This window comes from Zootoca vivipara, chromosome 4 (assembly GCF_963506605.1).
Source record: "Zootoca vivipara chromosome 4, rZooViv1.1, whole genome shotgun sequence".
In the NCBI taxonomy this organism is placed as follows: domain Eukaryota; kingdom Metazoa; phylum Chordata; class Lepidosauria; order Squamata; family Lacertidae; genus Zootoca; species Zootoca vivipara.
Window position 1 is genome coordinate 7,387,407 of NC_083279.1, and position 19,774 is coordinate 7,407,180.

At 42.0% G+C, this 19,774-nt stretch overlaps 1 protein-coding gene across 1 annotated transcript in view; it reads right to left on the bottom strand.

Annotated features, from left to right (window-relative positions):
- KLHL1 (kelch like family member 1) overlaps nucleotides 1-19,774 on the bottom strand; it is a 141,427-nt gene that overhangs the window by 43,701 nt on the left and 77,952 nt on the right. Inside the window, exon 6 of the mRNA XM_035116455.2 lies at nucleotides 4,209-4,395. Coding sequence (XP_034972346.2) covers nucleotides 4,209-4,395 — 187 coding nt within the window. The remainder of the gene's footprint in view (nucleotides 1-4,208; nucleotides 4,396-19,774) is intronic.

The window sequence follows — 19,774 nt, forward strand, 5'->3', positions numbered from 1 at the left end:
GAAGAAGTTCCCCATTCCGTTTCTTTCTCTCTTCCATGTGACGAGGATAAACCACATTCTGTGGAATTCAAATGGTTGCATTATGCAGTCAAAATGGATGACAAAGGATCAAACCTCCATTGCTTTACTCTAGAAAGACATCCTGTTCTCCCACTTAAAACCACCTGCTGACAGTGGGAAGTCCCTCTCCAACTTACATTCTTTATGCTTATCATCCTAGATTTCTCTCTGCTTTTTGTTGTTTTTCCACTCATCCCTCGAGCATCAATACTCCATCTGGTGAATCCATAACCTTCTTGACCTGGTGTAGAGCGTTTTTTGATGTTGGACCACACTGAGACCGCCAGTGGAGTGGCCACATGTGAAAGTGGTTAAATTAATTAGCTTTTCTTTAGAACTATAAACTAGCATAAAGAATGGCTTGCTGTGATAAACTTTCATAGCAAAAAAGTGGCTATTATATGAAGTTATAAAGAGCTAATTAGGTTCTCTTTCATGTTCTGTATAAAATGGTTCACTCTAGAGAGCAATTGGAGAGCTAAAATCCACATGCTGCTCTGTCTATTAAAGCAGTGTCTCTAACATCACACCTATCAGAGCAAGGAGTGTGCCACCCAGTTCTTACATTTATTGTATTTCTGAGTTACACTACTACTGAGTTCTCTGGGTGACAACCATTCAATGTTTGGTAGTTTGTTCAACGTTTGCTCAATGTTTTATCTGTTATAGAGAACAGGGTTGATATCTGATAAGATAGAAGGTAAGATAGACCTTGAAATCTTCTATAATTAATGGCAAAATGAAAGTTTATGGAACACTCCCACACATAATTAAAACATCCATGTGCAACATGCTCCTCAACTTTTAGCTCGATCAGCAGCTTGAGCACCAAGAGCTGTGTCAGCAAATCACAACACGTAATATTGTGCTAGAAATGAATTGTCACCAGTACACTATTTTAAGGCTGCAGTCCTATGCAGGCTTAAGTAGCAATTCTATAGCAAGATCCACTGGAATGAGCAGAGTGAGGATCCAGAAGATCTCTGGCTGAGCCAGGAGGTTTCCAGCCCAGCCGGTGATACAACAGCGTATTTGCGTGTTCAGACCCAGAGACCTTCCCCCTAAATAAGTTCACTTGACTCAAATTTTAGTTGGCAGAATTTAGGACACAACTTTAATGATTACAGAAAGTGAGTGGTTGCATATGCTCTGGTTCGACTAGCTTCCTGCACCCTTGCAGGTAGCGCTGACCCAGGGCACCAGCATAGGTCAGCCAAGGGTGAACACCTAGATAGGCGGAAAGCCGGGAACAGGCTACGTCCACCATCCAGATGTCCCCCTGGACTCAGGCACGGGCACAACCCCCTCACAGGGGTTGACCAAACCATTTGAGTCCCTGGGTTCCTTTAACGGAATACCCTTCACATAGGGATGGCGAGAGCGTTCTCCCATCCCTATCACCTAAACGAGTGCCTATCCAAAACCTTACAAGTTGTGACGATTTCCTACACGGCAGGCGAAACCCAAATGGCAACAGCCAATCAGCCAAGTGGGGAAAATTCCTGCCATGCACCTGTCCCAACGACAGATGACACATGAGGGCATAGCAAGGTCAAGCACAAAAGCCCTGAAAGTAGGGAGAGGTGGGTGTTCCGAATGCACGCACTGAAAGAGGAAGCTCTGGGTCACGTGCAGGGGTATAAATAGGTCCCTCGATCCATTTGGACTGCGCCCCATTGGCCAGATTGAACCCAACATCAAGGGACCTACCAATCAGGTGTTGTGGCTGACCAATCTTACCCACCCACAACACAGGAGGTCGGTCTCCAGGTCTCACTGCAACACGTGCCCTCTTTAAGTGAGGACACGATCTCCCCCATCCCAACTAAGCTGGCACCCTGCTAGCTGAGCAGACCTAAACCAGATTAAGCCTTGAAAAAGTGGGTGTCTTGGAGGCATGGCGGGGGGGGGGGGCAGAGAGGAGGGTCTCAGGCTGGATCCTAAAAGCATACAACTCAGTCATGTGACCTGGCATCCCTGAGCCAGGTAAGCCAGTAAAAGTGTGGTGTGACTCAAAACATTGTTTCACCTCTGCTTAGGTTGGCTCAGCCAAGAAGGACTCCATGAAGTTTGACTCGACCTTTGGGGTCCCAAGTTCAATCCCTGGTCTTTAGGGAAGAAGTCTTGCCTGAAACCCAAGAGAACCACTACTATGGCCAACAATACTGAAGGAGATGGACCCAGAGTATGACTTGGTACAAGGCCACTTTCTTTATTTTATTCTTAAGACCACAGGCAGGACAAATTTCTAGCAATGCAAACATGCCCAGGCTGGTCACTTAATAAATCTGAGGTTCTGCTACTGCTTCCTAGCAAACTTAAGACCTTGACACATCATACACCGTTGTCATCTCAACCATTCTTTTGTAGCTCTTTGTAGTACCTAATAGTGAGTAACTTTTGCAATCTGTCTTTTCTCTTCCTGAATGCCATCATCATGAAGTTAACAGGAACAAAATTCTACTCCCTTTGTGCACACTTATGGATAAAGGAAAACTGATTAAAGATAAAGGTTGGGATTTGAAGGAGCCTCCAGAGCATATTTGAGGGCTAAATGGGGAGAAGAGAAACCATTAGTCCCACTGAGGAAGCGGACAGACATCATTGGATGTTGCCCACATATGTCTTGACCAGGGGTTCCCAACAAAATTTTCTCGAGGACCCCTCATCGTGCCGCTATTGTGACAAGGACCCCCATTAATTCCTAATCCTAAATCTAATTCCTAATCTAATTTTTCCAGTAAGCTTAACACTGATCTTGGAAGGGTTAGGTTCAAGGGACGCCGACGATTTAGGTTCAATGGACACTGACAAGATCGGTTCAAGAGTCACTGACTTACTTGCTTGAACATCAAATGCATTATCTTCCTCTTCATCTGTAGGCCTTTGTCGTTTTAACGAACCACTTTGTAACCAACGGTCCATTTTTAACTACGCAAACTGTAGCTTCCACGAAAAACAACGCTTTGTTTACAAACACTACTGTTTTGCAAAGAGGCAGTGCGCGCCAGGGAGGAGGGAGGGGAATGGAGAAGACAGGGTACCTGCGCAGTAGCGCACAAATGAAGCCGACGCGCGCAAAGCATCTTGGGGAGGTGAGCGTTAGTAGAATGTGCGTGCTGCCTCTTTGCAAAACAGTAGTGTTTGTAAAGCGCCACCTAACGGCATACAGCAGAACTACTGCCTCTATCTAATTCTAGTTTTGCGCTAGACTCTGCTCATGCAGGAAGCGGCCAAAACAAAAAATCTGTTATCATACGAAATATATTTAATATATTTTTAATTCTAATAGCATCTTGCGGACCCCTCTGGCATAGCTTGCGGACCCCTGGGGGTCCGCGGACCACCTGTTGGGAACCACTGGTCTTGACAATTAAGAAGGAATGCTTTGTGTTTGATGCCACAGATCTATGAATATTTGTCCACCTGTACAAATACTAAGGGGGAAGTATATTTTTTGTAACTCGTCCTATACCCACAGGACATCCAGTTTATGTGTTTATCAAAATCTCATTTGTTTGATAGTTTTAGATTTAATCGTAAGATTAAAAATAGGATGTTTGAAATTAATGTTTCAGTAAATCAGCTTTTATCTCTTCCCATTACTATACTGTCTGATTTTTTTATAGTTGAATTTCCTGCTTGGGTTATTTTAAAGTTTTCTTTTCCCTGTGTTCACCTCCAGACAATGATTCATTGAGAGCTGAGATAACCTAGGGCTTTGCATCTAGGATTTCTTTCTCCTCCCCACCTTTTCAATCACAGTGTGTCTGACATTATTACACACACACACACACACACACACACACACACACACACACATATATATATATATATATATATATATATATATATATATATATATATATATATATATGGTGACCCAGCTAAATCCCTTGGTGTTTCTTCTTCTAGAACAATGAAGCAGATTGAAACACCTGATGGAAGAGCAATCAGTATTCTCCCCTTTCTATTAAACTACTAAATTATTTATTGAGATTAAAAGAGATTTTACCGTTTAGCCCACAATACAATTTACATTGTAGATTTTTTTCTGCATGAAGGATCCAGACACTCCTAGGGAGACATAGGGGATGGGGACTATTTTGCCAACCGTCTTTATCAAATCAATAACTGTTAATTAGTACCTTTGTTGTTGTCCATTCCTCCAACTGCATACAGGGTCCCAACTGTGGATTTTCTTGGTTTAGTTCTTGGGCTTTGCATAAGGGTCCGTCTTTCTGGCAGGAGATGATATTTCATGGCTTCCAGAATCAGCTTCTGACATTCCAGGTCATCTTTAAAAAGTGCGTGGTTTTCTAGGTCAGCTAAAATCTGTGAATTATATGAGTTGTGATTTAGTAATGACATCCCATTCCTTATAGCCCAACTCTCGGAGAGTTCTGCTTGCACAAGCTTCAGTGACATGAATAGGACTTGGGATGGGGGATGCACTATGAACGTCAAGGCTAAGCAGGGTTTGAATATGTATTTCCCCAGTCTATCTTCAACATGCTCTGTCCACCGAGTCACACAGGCTCTGTATGGTGTGTATGGGGTATACAGTGAAAATAAAAGTTCAGACACTGAATTAAGGACTAAGCAGAGACTTGAACTTCCAGGTATCAAATTCATGTCAAACATACTAACCTGGTTTACACATTGCGTGACCAGGCGGCGACAGCCCCAGCCCCCAGGGATCACAAGAAAGGAAAAAGACTCTGACAACATTATATGGAATTACAATTAGGCCACAACTTTATTACACTTCCGAATGCACGAAGACCTTGGCTTAGGCCTTGGGCGTGTATCCCTCCCAGCCCCCCAGCCGGGGGGAACTGGGGCTCATCAGGGGGTCTCTGCAAGACATAAGTGTAGTAGGGAGCCAAGCCCATATCCCCACACACAGGGTAGTTCACTGACAACCTTTCAGTGTATGGCCAGTGACACCCATATATATAATCCCTTTAAGAGGGGGATTCTGGAATCGCCGTCAAGGGGGGTGAGTCACCACTTCACACACACTCCCATATGGAAGAAGAGATTAAGGATTCCACCCAAGGCCATAACCGCCAGAGCTGTGACGAATTGCTACAGGGAAGACAAAACCTGCCAATGCAGGAAAATTTCTTCCCAGTCCTTCAACAGCAACCAGTCAGACCGTAGCAGCACCCACTAAACAGGAAGAAAAGGTTAACCTGCAAACAAGAAACATTAAACAAAGGGAGGGTAGGGAAGGTGAATATCCAGAGCGGACTGCCTGGCTATTGTTGGCTTCACCCCCTATTTATAAATGGGGTTGGCCCCACCTCCCAGCAAGAAACTTGATTACTGAGGCTGGGTGTGAACCTCCAAAAATTAACACTGAAAGGCAAGCCAGCCCGTTTGCCAGTAAGCTCCCTGGGAACTGTAGCACCACGCACGATCCCACAAAGGGCACCCACAATGTAAAGTGTGATTGTCATTATGATAAACCATAAACCATGGTTTATGCTGTTCAGTTGCATTTGCGCCCCACCCCACCACCACCACCCCACCACCACCACCACCACCACCACCCCCGCCGCCGCCGCCATGCTGGAAGGAAACAAACTAGAATACTATCTTCGGATTATGTGGAAACCAGCACTTGTAGTATGTTTGGGGGAAACAAACCATGGTTGACATGTAGTACCGAATTAAACTAACACTTCATCCTGGCAAGGCATAGGGAGAGAACAAGCACACTTGTTACCGTATCTGTGGCAGATAACTCATGGTTTGTTTTAGACCACAGCTTACCATTATGTGCCAAAGGGAAACACTCTCTACCAAATGAAATTTATTTCGTTCTGATATATCCAGAAAGGCGACCTTGGAGCAAATGTCAATCCTTGTATTAACTTTAAAAATAAGAGCCACAATAACAAAAGCATACACATTTTCTCAGAAAATAGTCAAAATTGATAACTTGTTTTACTATCTGCCTTAGATAATGTAAGGGACAAAAGGTACAGAAGCCCCCCTCCCATCCTGAGGAGTAGTAGCTCCTCCCCCAGCACCAGCATCAGCGGCGAGGGGGAAGAGTCCAGTGGGGAAGGAGGAAGTAGGGGACAGGGCTCCGGCAGGATGGCGGAGCCTCTGCTGCAAGGTAGACAGGAAGAGAGAGAGAGGGAAGAGGGGGAGAAGGAAAACATGGAAAGGAGAGCCTGCCTCCCTCCGGTTCCGGAATTACGCAGGCGGAAACGGGGGAGGAGATTTGGAATGCCCCGTCTCTTATGTTGGAAGAAAACGTGGGGACCCCCATTCCAGGGTTCTGTGTGAGACTGAAAACATGTATCCTGTACAGCTCTAGCACTGTAAATAGACTGCACATAATAAAAGCATGAAAAGGCAACGGTGTGGGGAATCGTTACTCTAGAGTAGTCACAACGCACCTTCTGTGACAGATAAATTTAGAAAACATGGCTGATGCTAGAAACATCTCCTACACAGTAAATTAACCTCTAATGTTGGTTCAAGAAGCCAGCAAAACAAATACTGGGCTCCCGCCCCTGTACATTTCATCTTCCCAAAGTGTTACATGGAATAACTAAAATTTAATTAGCTGCTGCCCTAGCTCTGTCATAAACTTCCCTTCCACGCTATGTATCCTCGGGGGAGTTGAGTAAATAGCTTGCTCAGAAATAAGTAATACAAGAATGTATCTGCATCTATCTGAAAATTTTTCAATCAACGGAAAGAACAGTGTATCCCCCACCCCCTGTCTAAGACACAACTCACATGTCCTGACATCACAATGTTGTGTGTTCGACAGCATTCCCTGTCACCAGCAGCCAATTACGTGTCATAGGAAAGCATAGCAACACAATTTCAGGAGGACATGGGTTAATCTAGAGTTTAATGGTGGAAAAGAAGAAACATGCAGCTCTCCAAAAGTGCTAACAGCCACACATTTAATATAATGTGTTGTTTTACCTTTACCAAGCAATTGGTCATTTTGTACATAGTAAATGCAAGCGGAAGAGTTTACTGAGTGCTAGAATTACTTTAATAGAATTAGATATTCTATTAAAGAAGAATAAGAATCATTCTGTTTGGGCTTGGACAAAATATTGAGAATGATCACATTGTGCAGACAGGAATTCCATGGATGCCTTCATCCATTCTCAATGTGGCACCATTGTAAACATTTCACCAAATCCTATGCTTGATCATTAAATGGGATGAAAGTCGTTGAAACAAAAGCATGAGAATCCAGTTTTTAAACCAAGAAACAAAATGCATCAATTTATTGCAACATGTTCACACTGAATTCTTCTGCACTGAGAAAGCAGTTGTTGCAGATGTTGAATGATTCAAGGACAATGAAATTCTTCGTTGCTGTGCATAACCAATGCAAATCAACTTGTTTATCAACAGAGGAGGCATGGCTATTATAAGATAATGGCAGGAAAATATGGACAAAATGTTAAAAACAAAACACTCAAGGAAAGATAAGCAGAAGAGATGTTGAAAGATAAAGATCTTTTCATGAGATAATCTGGTAATCTGGTATTCAACACAATCCTATGTATGGGTTGTATTCAACTAATTTTTACTAAGCATAGATCTATTTAAATTAATGAATATGAATAAATTGGGGGCATTAATTTCAATAGGTTCACTCAGATTAAACTTTGTTTAGCTTAAAACAAGATAGTGTGGATAGACTGTAAATTCATTAAATAGTAAAGGGTGAAGACAGATACACATTTAAAGTGCTTTTTTAAAAAGCCCACTGAAGGGGAGGTGGGGAGATTGATGGAAAGGAAGCCTCACCCACCATGGCAAGCATTTCTCCCCCCAAAAAATTTATTGGGGTTCAGAATTGTGTATTCTGAAAAATTCTGAAGCAGTAGCTCAATTTGCACCTATGGATGAAGATAGCAAATCTGGGCTGCTTTTCAAAGTCTGGCCCTATATTTAGTTGGTAAATTACCTGTATTTTAAAAATCAAATCAAAATAGACTTGGTTTTAGATAGGATTGAGGCATGGTAGAATGTTCCACTTAAAAATGTATTTAAAGCTGTTTCTTAACATGTAGGTTTTACGTACATGTCAAATGAGGTTAATTTATCTGAAGTTTTATTCTGCATGTGATGGGCCTAATTATTGAGTGTACTGACCTAGGTTTCATCTCTTAATGAGCATTTGGTTTGGTACTGGGCAATGTCTTGTTTACAGGGCAATCCTAGATGTATCTGGCCAGAAATCACATGATTATATTAACAATTTTTAGATTAACACTTTTTAAAGTTTGTTAGATCTTGATATGAAAAGTTTCGATTTACTGTATATGTTGGGGTAGAAATCATTTAACCATTTTGATATTTTGTATCAGTAACACAACTGAAAAGAATAGCCACTGTACAGTGGGTTACAACTTCAGATTTATTCAGAACAAGGTGCATTTTTAAGAAAATAAGAATGAGGGCTTCTCAGAAATGCCAGTTCCTAACAATGGGCTCCTAACTGACTAGAACTTTTAAACCCTATTCTTTGCAGTTCACTGAGTTCTACATTGCAGGAATTTGATAATCTCTTCTAACAGATATCTAACACAATATCTTCTAAACCTCTTTAGATAAGACAAGGTAGATTGATTAGAAACCCATTGAGTTTAGTCAGTCATTTTCCTGATGCCTTTCGGTAAAAATTCTCTTGCAACCTGCCAATTTCCAGCCACTGCAAAACACTTGCTTGACCTTTTTTTTTTCTCGCAACACTTCAGTCTGATCAGCTAGTTGACTGGTTATATTCTTTTGAGGGTAATACGGCATCTTATTATCTGGGGGGGGGATCATTGCTTTTGTAAAAGCTCTGCAACACATTCTAAGTAGTTATTTGTTATTCGAATCCATATCAACATTCTGACAAAAACCCAGCTTAGGCATGTTCACAAAAGGTAAGCCTTGCAGACATCTTCTGCTCTTGTCCTTTCTAATACATAATGCTCAAAACTTACTACAAACAACTAAAGAGTGTTTGATTTAATGCCAACAGTGCTCCCAGAGTACACATACACAAAAGAATGAAGTTGGATGAAAATACTGGCTTTTTACCCACTATCATATTTTCACATTTCTAACTAACTCCAACCAGCCACCCTCAATTCTTCCAAAGCAGCAACTGACATTGATGCAATCACATTGAGCAAAAACCACTGAAACTCTTGAGAGAGACAGTGAGGTCGTGTATCCACAGCAATGACCAGAGGAGGAATGACTGCTGGAAGGAGACTAGAGAGAAGAAATACAAGGGTGCATCTGCACCAGCAAAACCAGGCACCTTCACATGCCCCAGCTGCAATAAAACATGTCTCTCCCATATAGCTCTCTATAGTCGCAGAAGGCTCTGTAATTCTCCAATGACTTGACTTTACCCCTGGTGGCACACACTTCCATTGTCTCTTGAGACAGACAGAGGCCAAAATGCTTGCACAAGAAGGAGTGCTGGCCACTGACTTGAATGGCTTCAAAAGAGAACTGGACACAGTCATGGTGGATATCAATTACTATGTTGTCTATGTTCTTCTACTTCCACTCTTGGAGGCAGTATGCTTCTGAATGCCAGTTACTGGGAATGACAGCTGAGGTGAGGCTTCCCATGAGCATCTGGTCGGCTATTGTGAGAACAGAAAGCTGGACTGAATCAGCACTGGACTGACTCTGCAAGGCTCATGTTCTTACAAACAGTGCTAAGGTGTGTGGTTCCGTCCCTTTCTTCTTCACTGAGGCACTGGTGATGGCAGAGGCTCATAGGAAAGACGCGTGGGATATATATTTTTAGTTAAAAGAAAAGATCATTATTGTGTTTCTAGTTAGCACATGTGCTGTTTGTAGCAGTTTTTGCTTTATGTGTACTTTTTATTCAGGTCACCCTCAAACACCAGTTCATATCTTGATTCAATTGCAGAGTTAAATCAGGAGTTCTACTTGCACTGTGATTTAATCAATGTACCCATGCACTGGCGCACAGAAAAGGAGGAGGAGGAAGAGGAGGAGAAAACTGTGGCCCATACACAGTGTTCTGAAAAGACTAGAAATTAAAAACAAAAACCAAGAGAATGATGGATTGCTAATGCCTTGGTGGCATCCAAGAACCAATTACTGCTCCTCAGCAAACTTCATTTTCTTACTTATTGCAGATGAGTTTTCATTTATTCACTGTTTATAATTCTTTTATTAAACAGGGTCAATGTTGCTTGTAGCAGAAGAAAGATGGAGATAATTGTTAAATTACTAATGTACAAGCAGCAACTCAATTCAGAGCCAACGTACATCTTGTCTATTCCAAGTTCAAATTTTCCTTTATATGATTCTATTTTTTTTAAACATACTTTTTATTAATTTTACAGAATACAAAAAAACAAAAAAAAACGGTACATACATAAACACCTTTTCCACCTCCTTCCTACCCACCCACACGGGTCCTCCCCTGCCACAGAAGTATCCCATGTATGTGAACAGTCAGAGATGGTCCATTTTATGCTTGGATTTCTGTCCTCCTCCCCCTCCCCTGACCCCAAAGCCCCCCCCCTGCCACCAGGGAGCTCCAGCAAACCAGGGCAGTACGCAGGAGGCCATCCATCCAACCATCTATTGTCATACCAAAAAAAGAGAAAAATAGAAATAGGAAAAAAGAAGAAAAAGAAAGGGCAAAAAAAGAGAAAAAAAACAATACAAAACAGAAAAATTTTTCTTACATTCATGATTGTAAAACCATATTTTGTGGGCTTCCCCTCCCCCCCCTTCCCCGGTTTTCATCCCTTTTTTATCATCTGCAACAGTTTCTTACTTTATAAAAATACACCTTTGTATCTTATACAACTTATAAATCGATTGTTAACATTTTCATCTAATATTCAAATCACTGAAAAATCAAACTCCCATTTTATCTTCCCGTGCCTAATTTTTTCTCCCTCTATAAGCCTCCATATTTTCACATTTTCCAAAATCCATTCACTTTTAAAACTATAACTATTCTCAATTTAACCTTACATCCCCGATTACCGGCTCCACCCCCCCAATCCAGCAAATTCCATAATCAGCAGACCAGTTATAAACCTGTTAATCCATCCATATAGTCACAACATCACTTTCCCTTCACCCCACCCCCTGTTTACAGTCTTTTGCCATCCAGGCCACCATACAGGACCCCTGAATTTCTTCTCTTCTCTGCATATTTTTTTCCTTCTTCCCTGTGGGCGTTCTGGAGTTCCAATAATACCAATCGTGCCCCCCTCAAAAGCAGGGCACTCCATCCAACTTTTTGTAAAGTCATCATTTTTTTCGTGGTGTGCTTCATTTTGTGTTGAATCATCACAGTCCTCATCTTCATCTTTTCCTTCCAAATCACGGTCATCATCATTGTCATTCTCACATTCATCTTTTTCAGTGTCAAAAGCTTCATCTCCTAAAAAATCATATTCTGCCATCACCATCTGAAATTTTTGCTGTAACTCTTGCCGTCGTGTCTCCTCTTGACATAGCTCTATTCTTGTTTCCCACATTAAGGTCAAAACAGACCGCTGGAACTCAGGGGAACACTTTTTTGTTGACATAATTCAATCCTGCCAAGGTCAAAACTTGTCACGTGGGGTGGAATATGATCACAGTTTATTTTCTCGACTCCATTTTAACAAGCTGGCTGCATTCTTCAAGTCTTATTAACAATAAAGTTCGAACTCACATTTCACAAACATTTAAACCAAAAAAGAAATTCCACAAAGTCCAGAAATGCAAAGTAAAATAAAAATTGACTCATAAGTCCTGATCAACTCACTGGGTTGTCTGGGCTGCCGGCTCCCAGGAAAAGAAAGATTTTTCTCAGTCTTTACCTCTTGCTGCAGGGCAGTCATAAACCACAGTCTCTCTCCCCTTCTCACCCTGCATCAAAGGGGAGATTCTCTTTGATGCCTTTGAGGGATCCTTTTGAATTGCAAATCTTCTGTTTATGGCTTCGGGTTTCTATTTACTGTCTCTTTTGTTGCCGTGGGGGGGGTGGCTTCCTCTTTTCTCCCCTCTCTCCCAGATCCAAATTGTTTTATAATCCAAATCGTGAGGTTACTTACAGTCTTTTCCAATCGTTTTATTTTCGGAAGAATCCAGCGCTCTCCGCCTTCGGCTTGAAGCTTCTCCCTGCTAGAATAACGTTGCCGCTCAAAATGGCCCCCGCGACTTCTACCCTCCTCGCTCCGGAGCTCTTATTAGAGCTAACCGAAGAGTTGGGGAGTCCGGATTGGGGCTGTGCCGAGCAAATTGCCCCCGGGACGCCCTTCCCGAGGTTCTAAGGGGTGCAGCGTCGCTCTCGCTGCCCTCCCCACTCCTAGCAGGGACGGGCCGTCTCGGAGACGAGACGAAACCCCGCCGATCGGCGCTGGCGCTGAACCCGGAAGCCTTTCCTTTATATGATTCTAAAATCAAATTCTGGAACAAAATTATCCAAATCATTACACTATCAACATAATATTTAAATAAGTGAGGAATCTTTCAATATGCTTTAGTCCTTTAGCTGTCTATATTATAATTTTTCATGATTTTAACTACTCTAATTGATATGTTTTACTCTACAGCAACTTAAGCAAGGCATCCAAAATCAAGCAGAGGGTGGTGCCCTAGGCATAGGAAGATTGTTTTGTGATTAGATATCTTTCTGCTGCTGCATAACAAAATATATTTGGTATTAAAATACTGTATCACTAAATAAATAATATGAGAACACATAATCTGAGACTCATTAACAAAGGCAATTTGAAATGTAATTTTACAAAATGTTTTGTACTGAAAATTATTGTGCTTAGTTGGCCGCTGATGTCAGTAGAGCTCATTTACTCTTAAATGTTGAGGTATCTGAGGGGGCAGTGGGGAGAAGAAGGGGGGAAGCTCTGTTGCCCAAGCAGAAGTCCATGTGCTAACAATATGACTTTGCTGGATGCAACCCAGAAGGAGTAAATACTAAAAGCGCAATTCTATGCATATCAGTTCAGAAGCAAGCTCCACTGAGGTCCATCATGCTTACTCCCAGGTGCTCCCATGGAGCTGCATGGCCTATTGAATATATACCATTTAAAATAAAACATCCATTTTGTTTTCTCAAAAATATCACATTATTCTAACAGGAACGTTTTTCAATGTATCCCCCCCCCCCTTCATCTTTTCAGGTCATCTCATGAGATTCCATTCTACAGAGGTTTAAGGATCCATATGAGGAAATCTTTGCACAATGACATAGCATGAATTAGAAATGCAAATTACCTTTGCTATCCCAATTGATCCAGTCTCACCTTAACCAATATCCTGATTTAGTTCGCTAGCCGTAAAATAAATCCAGTGTAATTATTCTCAATCCCTTCTTGAATCTATTTTAATTAAAAGCTGGCATTTTTCCATTGAAAGCTTTAAGTGGGTTTATGTGGCTAAGATTTTAAAATGTAACACTTTACATAAGTAATCTCAGTTTAAAGCAAAATTCTTTTTAAAATGCAATAATAATTTATCTGGATTAGTTTTTTTGGTTTTCATTTCCACTGACTATTTCACATTATGTTTTTACCTTGAATGAAAATATATTATAAATTATTACAAAAGTCACACTTGAAGGATGCCAGAGAGTAAAATAATTCTATTTTTGCACATACTAAAAGTTACCTGAAGAATGAATTTCTGTATTGTCATGCCTTATTACTATTTTGCATAAACACTAGAATATTTGTAAAAGAATGCCTGTATTGTGGAAGAGCTTAAATACACGAATTTGCTGTATGATGACTGACTTTTCAATCACATGACACCCAATTTTCTATTATTTCTGAGGCTGTGATCTTAAATATACTTACTAGGGAATAAGCCTCAGAGCACAGTAGGACTTCCAAGTAGTATGTGTAATATGTGGTTTTCCAAATGATGCAGTCAAAGTGCTGAACAGTGTCTGGAATTGGTAATGGGCTGGGTGGAAATGAATAAACTGACTCTCGGTCCAAAGAAGATGGAAGGATTGATGGAAGGTGGTTCATCTAACCATTGGTTCAAGCAGTTCTGGATGTGGTTGTAATTCCTCATACAAGGTCACTGGAAGTCCAGGTTTTATCAAGGTCCCGTAACCCTTTCATGAGGCAAGCCTGCTTCACCAGCTGCATCTCTTTTTGGATAGAGACAGCTTGGCTACTTATCCATGCCCTACTAACCTCTAGCTTTGATTACTACAATGGACTTACATGCCTTTGAAGGCTAAACTTTTGCTAGTGTAAAATATAGTTGCTTTACTATTCACCAGGAACAGTTTGTGGGAACATATGTCTTGGATTCAGAAACATCTTCTTATCCATTTCCAAACTCAATTTTAAATGCTGGTGCTTACTTTTAAAGTCCCACACTGCTTGGGACTAGGGTACACGAAGGAAAAGTTCCCTCCACACCGGCCTGACCATGAATAGAGATGGTAATAAATATGCTGTAAATCAGACATCCCCAAACTTCGGCCCTCCAGTTGTTTTGGACTACAATTCCCATCTTCCCCAACCACTGGTCCTGTTAGCTAGGGATCATGGAAATTGTAGGCCAAAACATCTGGAGGGCCGCAGTTTGGGGATGCCTGATTTACAGCATATTTATTACCATCTCTATTCATGTAATTGAAAATTACTGGATACAGCGCACGCAACAGGGGCGGGTGGTATCTTCGAAGCAGATGCTTCCATCCCCCGCAACCAGAATCTTGGTGGAAAACGGAGAGGCGAGCTTGCTTGCAGGGCCAGCTGTGGCTGAGGAGTCCTCGCCTGCCACCCACCCAACGCAGGGTTCCCCAGGGGGGCTGGTCAAGGAGCTTCCAGCAAGTGGGAGAAGCGGCCCCCCTCTCCAGCCCTTCTCTGCAAACTGAGAAGCACCTCCTCCCTGTGCACTTACCGGCTGCACTGGTCCCTCCGCCTGCCCCAGTGGAGGGGACAGCCCGGGCGGGAGAGACGAGGCCACTCGGGGCTGGTGCAGGCAGGCAGGCAGGGGAATGGGGCGGCGGAGCCATAGGGCTTAGTGGCTCATTGCACCCTGCCAATGCTGGGGTGCCCCTGAGAGGCCGCCACCCTGGTGCAATGAGCCACTAGCCCTTATGGGAAGGACGCCTCTGTGTGTTTTACATGGGTTGCCTTTGAAAATGGTTCAGAATCTACTATTATTACAGTTGGGCTGCTAACTGGTATCGATAAAAGGAAAACACTTTGCCAATTCTTAATAGAATTATACAAGCTTCCAGTTTGTTTCAGAGCACAACTCAAAGTGTTGATTTTGATCTATGAATTCTGGAGCAACTTGGGACTGAGGTACCTAGAGGACCACAGAATTCTGCATGTTGTCCTGCGACTAAAATCATCATTAAGAGACCCAAAAAGCACCTCATTTTCCCCGAGGTGAGGTGGATCAACAAGGGACAGAACCTTTTCAGTCATAGAGCCTCTTCTCTTCTCTCCCTCTTCCATCTGTCAGACTCCTCTCTGATGATTTGCAGAAGACAATTAAAATGCTGCTGTTTTCTTACCCTGATACTAGCTGATGAACTGCATCTGCTGAGTGGTGTCATGTGTTTTGAGTTTTATGCTGTTTTTGTATTGATGTTTGTTCTATCACAGAAATTATTTATTTATCTGTGTTTGTTCAGAGTATTTTATTGTGTGCTGTTTTTCAGAAAGAAAAAACCCCACAAAGCAGCTTTCATAAAAATATTCAAACAATAAGTATCAATACCAAAAACTCTGCAATAAAACAACAAAGAAAAGTAATGAAGAAAAAAAAACCCTCACATCATTTTTGAAGCTGGACTGCAACACATTAAAAAGTCTAGAGAGAGAAAAAGTCTGTATCTTTCACTAAAGAAAAAGCAGAATCAGTGCCTCCTGGGAGGTAATGTTCTAAAGATCCTTTTCCAGGTATTTTCCAGGTATCTCAGATGGCAAAGGGACTCACAGATGGTGGACGAAAATTTAAAACATTCTTAATTATTGTACACATTTCTGTCAGCTAATTCCCCTTGTGATTTACAATAGTTGGAATTAATTATTTGTTCTATTTTCTTGTCCTTTTACATTTCTATATACACTATACTCAAGCCCAACCTCTTTCATCTGTATTCAATAAAATTGTGGCCTGTTTCAGTCCAAGCCAGTCTCGGGTTTCATTTAATCTGTTGAGAGTTGGGGACTGAGGGTTGTGACACCTGGGCCCACAATGCATATCACCAGAAAGGTTGAACACTTTAGTTCTTATTCACTAGTCTGCTAAACACAGAACAGGTTAGTGAAAAAATATACTTTTTACCCAAGCCACTGGCCAGATCCATTTACAGCAGGGGGCATTTTTCTTCTAAGGACAAATTTCCAGTACTCAGGGCAGGGAAGGGGCTGTTCCAGGTCAAGACCCTAGCATAAGGGTTGGGGGCTTTAACGCTTTATATCCTCCTCATTTGGCTCTGAGTATCCTGTGTATGCAATTTGCTTTGAAAAGAATACGTCACTTCAATGGAAGATCTGCCTGAACCATAGCAGTGGTTTCTAGGGCCTGATCCAGATCAGGCTGCCCACACCGGCAATCTGAGTTAAGAAAAGCACCCTGCACTTAAAAGCACAACAATGTACCTAGTGTTTGTGGAATGGGCTTCCACTTGAGGTTTAAATATACCCCACACTATTGATGGCTCAGAAAAATTCCTCTAGCTGCACAGGTAGCTTATAGATCCTTGTTAATTACGTCCTCTCCCTGCTCCTCTTTCCATGGATAGAAATTACTGAGTGGAGAGGAAAGATTGTTCATTCAAGTGTTGAATCCCCGTTGTACTCATTACCTTCTACCTACAATGGGGGTAATGGTTAAAAGGACTTTAAAGGCTGCTCCCAATTTTACTGCAGCTAAAGCCATAAATAAACAGGCCCTATCTTGGCCTTCTAGAATAATTTTGGCTATGGAAAGAAAGAAAAAACAGCAATGAAAAGAATATATTCCTCGTTCTGTGTTCAATAAGCAAGGGACGCCTTTGTCCAGTGGTGCTGTGACCCATAGATTGCGGCAAAATACCCTGCCTGCTGCTGTCAATAAAGATTTGGCCTGATTTTATCCCATCACCATTGCACAGTCTTGTTATTTTGCTGTTATCATGGGTCACATAATGTGCCTGCCTGGGCAAATGACTGCATGGATACTGCAATTGTCCTGCTGTCAGTAAACGGGACTGTCAGTAGGGAGAAAAGTTCCTGTCACAATATTATTCTGATGTACTGATACCCCAGAATAAACTAAAGAAATTAACTAGAATTAACTACAGTACTTAAGATTCGTTACTAATTCAGTTACATTAATTCGGCATTTTATATTCAAAGAGATGTAACTTCAAATTCCTTTTTAAAAACCCATAAACTTCTACACTAGTTCTTTTTTATTTATTTCAAAAGCAGCATGTCAGTTATTCAAAATTTCCACTGATAAGGCCATGAAATGAATGGCCATTTGGGTCAAATTGTGTATATATAAGACAAAGAATTTTGATAGCTTTAGAATTAAACTGCCAGTAGCTTTTTTTATCTCAATAGCATTTGTGACAGGTACAAAGAGTTCACATTAACTGCACTTAGTGGACAGATATTCCAGAAGAACTGTACATGAAATTCTGAAAAACAATGACATTTCTGGTGGTTTAGGTTCTTCCCTGTCACTCAGTTATTGAGCATAGTGATGCCATCAGATGTCAGATGATTACAAATTTTTACACAACTATGAAATTAGCTCAAAAGCTGTCAGATCCTCTTGGACTAGCAATGCAAAGTCCATTTAATTATCAAGCAGGATATTTTCAATACAGAATGCAAATCAACAGATGTGACAATGCAGAAATCCATACGAGCTAATGGGGGTGGAGAGAGAAGGGGGGGGTGGATTTTAGCTGATGGTGACGAGGCAGGCAAGAAATCTTGGGGTCATGATGGAAAGCTCAGTGGAAATGTCAACCCAATAAGCAGCAGCTGTGAATGAGGGAAATTCTATGCAAGGAATGGCTGGTGCAGCATTGGCCGAACCAAAAAACTATGGCAGACTATGGCACCATGAGCTCACCTGAAAGTGGCTCAAGGGCCACTGTTTGAGAAACACTGGTTTAGAAAAGACTTAAATAAAGACATGAAAGAAGTGTGTAAAACAGATAGAGACATCTTTCTCAAAATACTAGAACCAGGGGTTATCCAAGAAAGGTGAATAAAAGGAAGTATTTATTCATGCAGCACATAGTTAAACTACCAATCTCATGGTTAATTAACTACTGTGGCTGCAAACAGAACATTTTTTTTAAAAGTGACTAGAAAATTCATGGAGATGACGGCAATGTATGGATAGTAGACATCAAAGTTAAATAAGACATTCTGCAATTGGGGCAGCATGCCTCAATACCAGTCATTGGGGACCTATAGTAAAAGAGGGGGTTTGTCCTCAAGCCATGCTTTGGGGCTTCCCACAGGAAAATGTTTGGTTACTCTGGGGAACAGGATGCTAGATTAGATGGATCTTTGGTCAACCCACATTATCAGCCTGTGCACAGGTGGGACAATGCTGCTCTCCTGTCTTCCAAACACAGCACACCACTGGTGTTTACTGAATGGGAAATGTAAGGTGTGGGGAGCTTGGTGCAGCAGAGCCAGCCAAACCATGCCTGTCTATCAACCTGAAACATTTTCTGCTTCTCTTAAAATTCCTCAAATATTTTGCTCTAGGAGAACATCCAAATTCTTATTGAAATTTCATTTTAGGCAAAATTAAGTGCCAACTTTTTTATGATGGCAGAGAGGGAGACCAGTCGTAACAGCTCAGCCGTCTTATAGCAAAGATAATTTTCTGATTCTCAACGAGCTGCATAATAAACTACCATAAATACATTCTTCAAATGACTTAAAGGCCACGACCACTACTTCTGTCATTAATACTCCAAATACAAGAGGGCCTGATGCAAAGAATTAGTCAACTATAGCAGCTGCTCATTTTCCCCACCCCGTCACACCCCACACCCCATTTCCTCCTTATTGTGCCTCTTCATCCACAGGTGGGGGAAGAGAAATTGCAAGTTTTGAGGAGTGTCCTGGCTCTTGCCGAGTGTGAGCTGGGGCATTGACAGAAATGGAAGGACTCAACGGTCGTAGTGGGCAGGCAGTGGCACATTCTTGTTTGACCTCAGGTGGTGAAACAGGACAGGCTACCCCTGGTCTACAGAAGAAAACTGGTAAGCCACTGGCTGATACTTTATAACATACCTGCCAAGTCTCCCACAGAAAAATACGGGATTAGCAGCAGCAGCGGAAGTTGCACCGGAAGTTGCCCCATGGCCATCTTGGGGGTGGCCGCATGGCGGCAGCCATCTTAGGGGTGGCCATGTGGCCACCTCCAAGATGGCCACCGCCATGTGGCCACCTCTAAGATGGCCGCTGGGCATGCGTAGAAGCTATTTCCGGCGCCAGCGGTGGCAATTTTCAGGTGCCCATAGATGGGCAAACCGGCACCAGAAAAATGGCTGTTGACAGGAGCGGATTTAAGGGAGATTTACGGGAGAGAAGCTCGAATGGGAGACCGCCGGGAAATGGTAAGGAAAAACGGGGGTTTCCCGGGGAATACGGGGTACTTGGCAGCTATGCTTTATAAATATGAAAAGACTAGAACATAACTTCAAATCGCT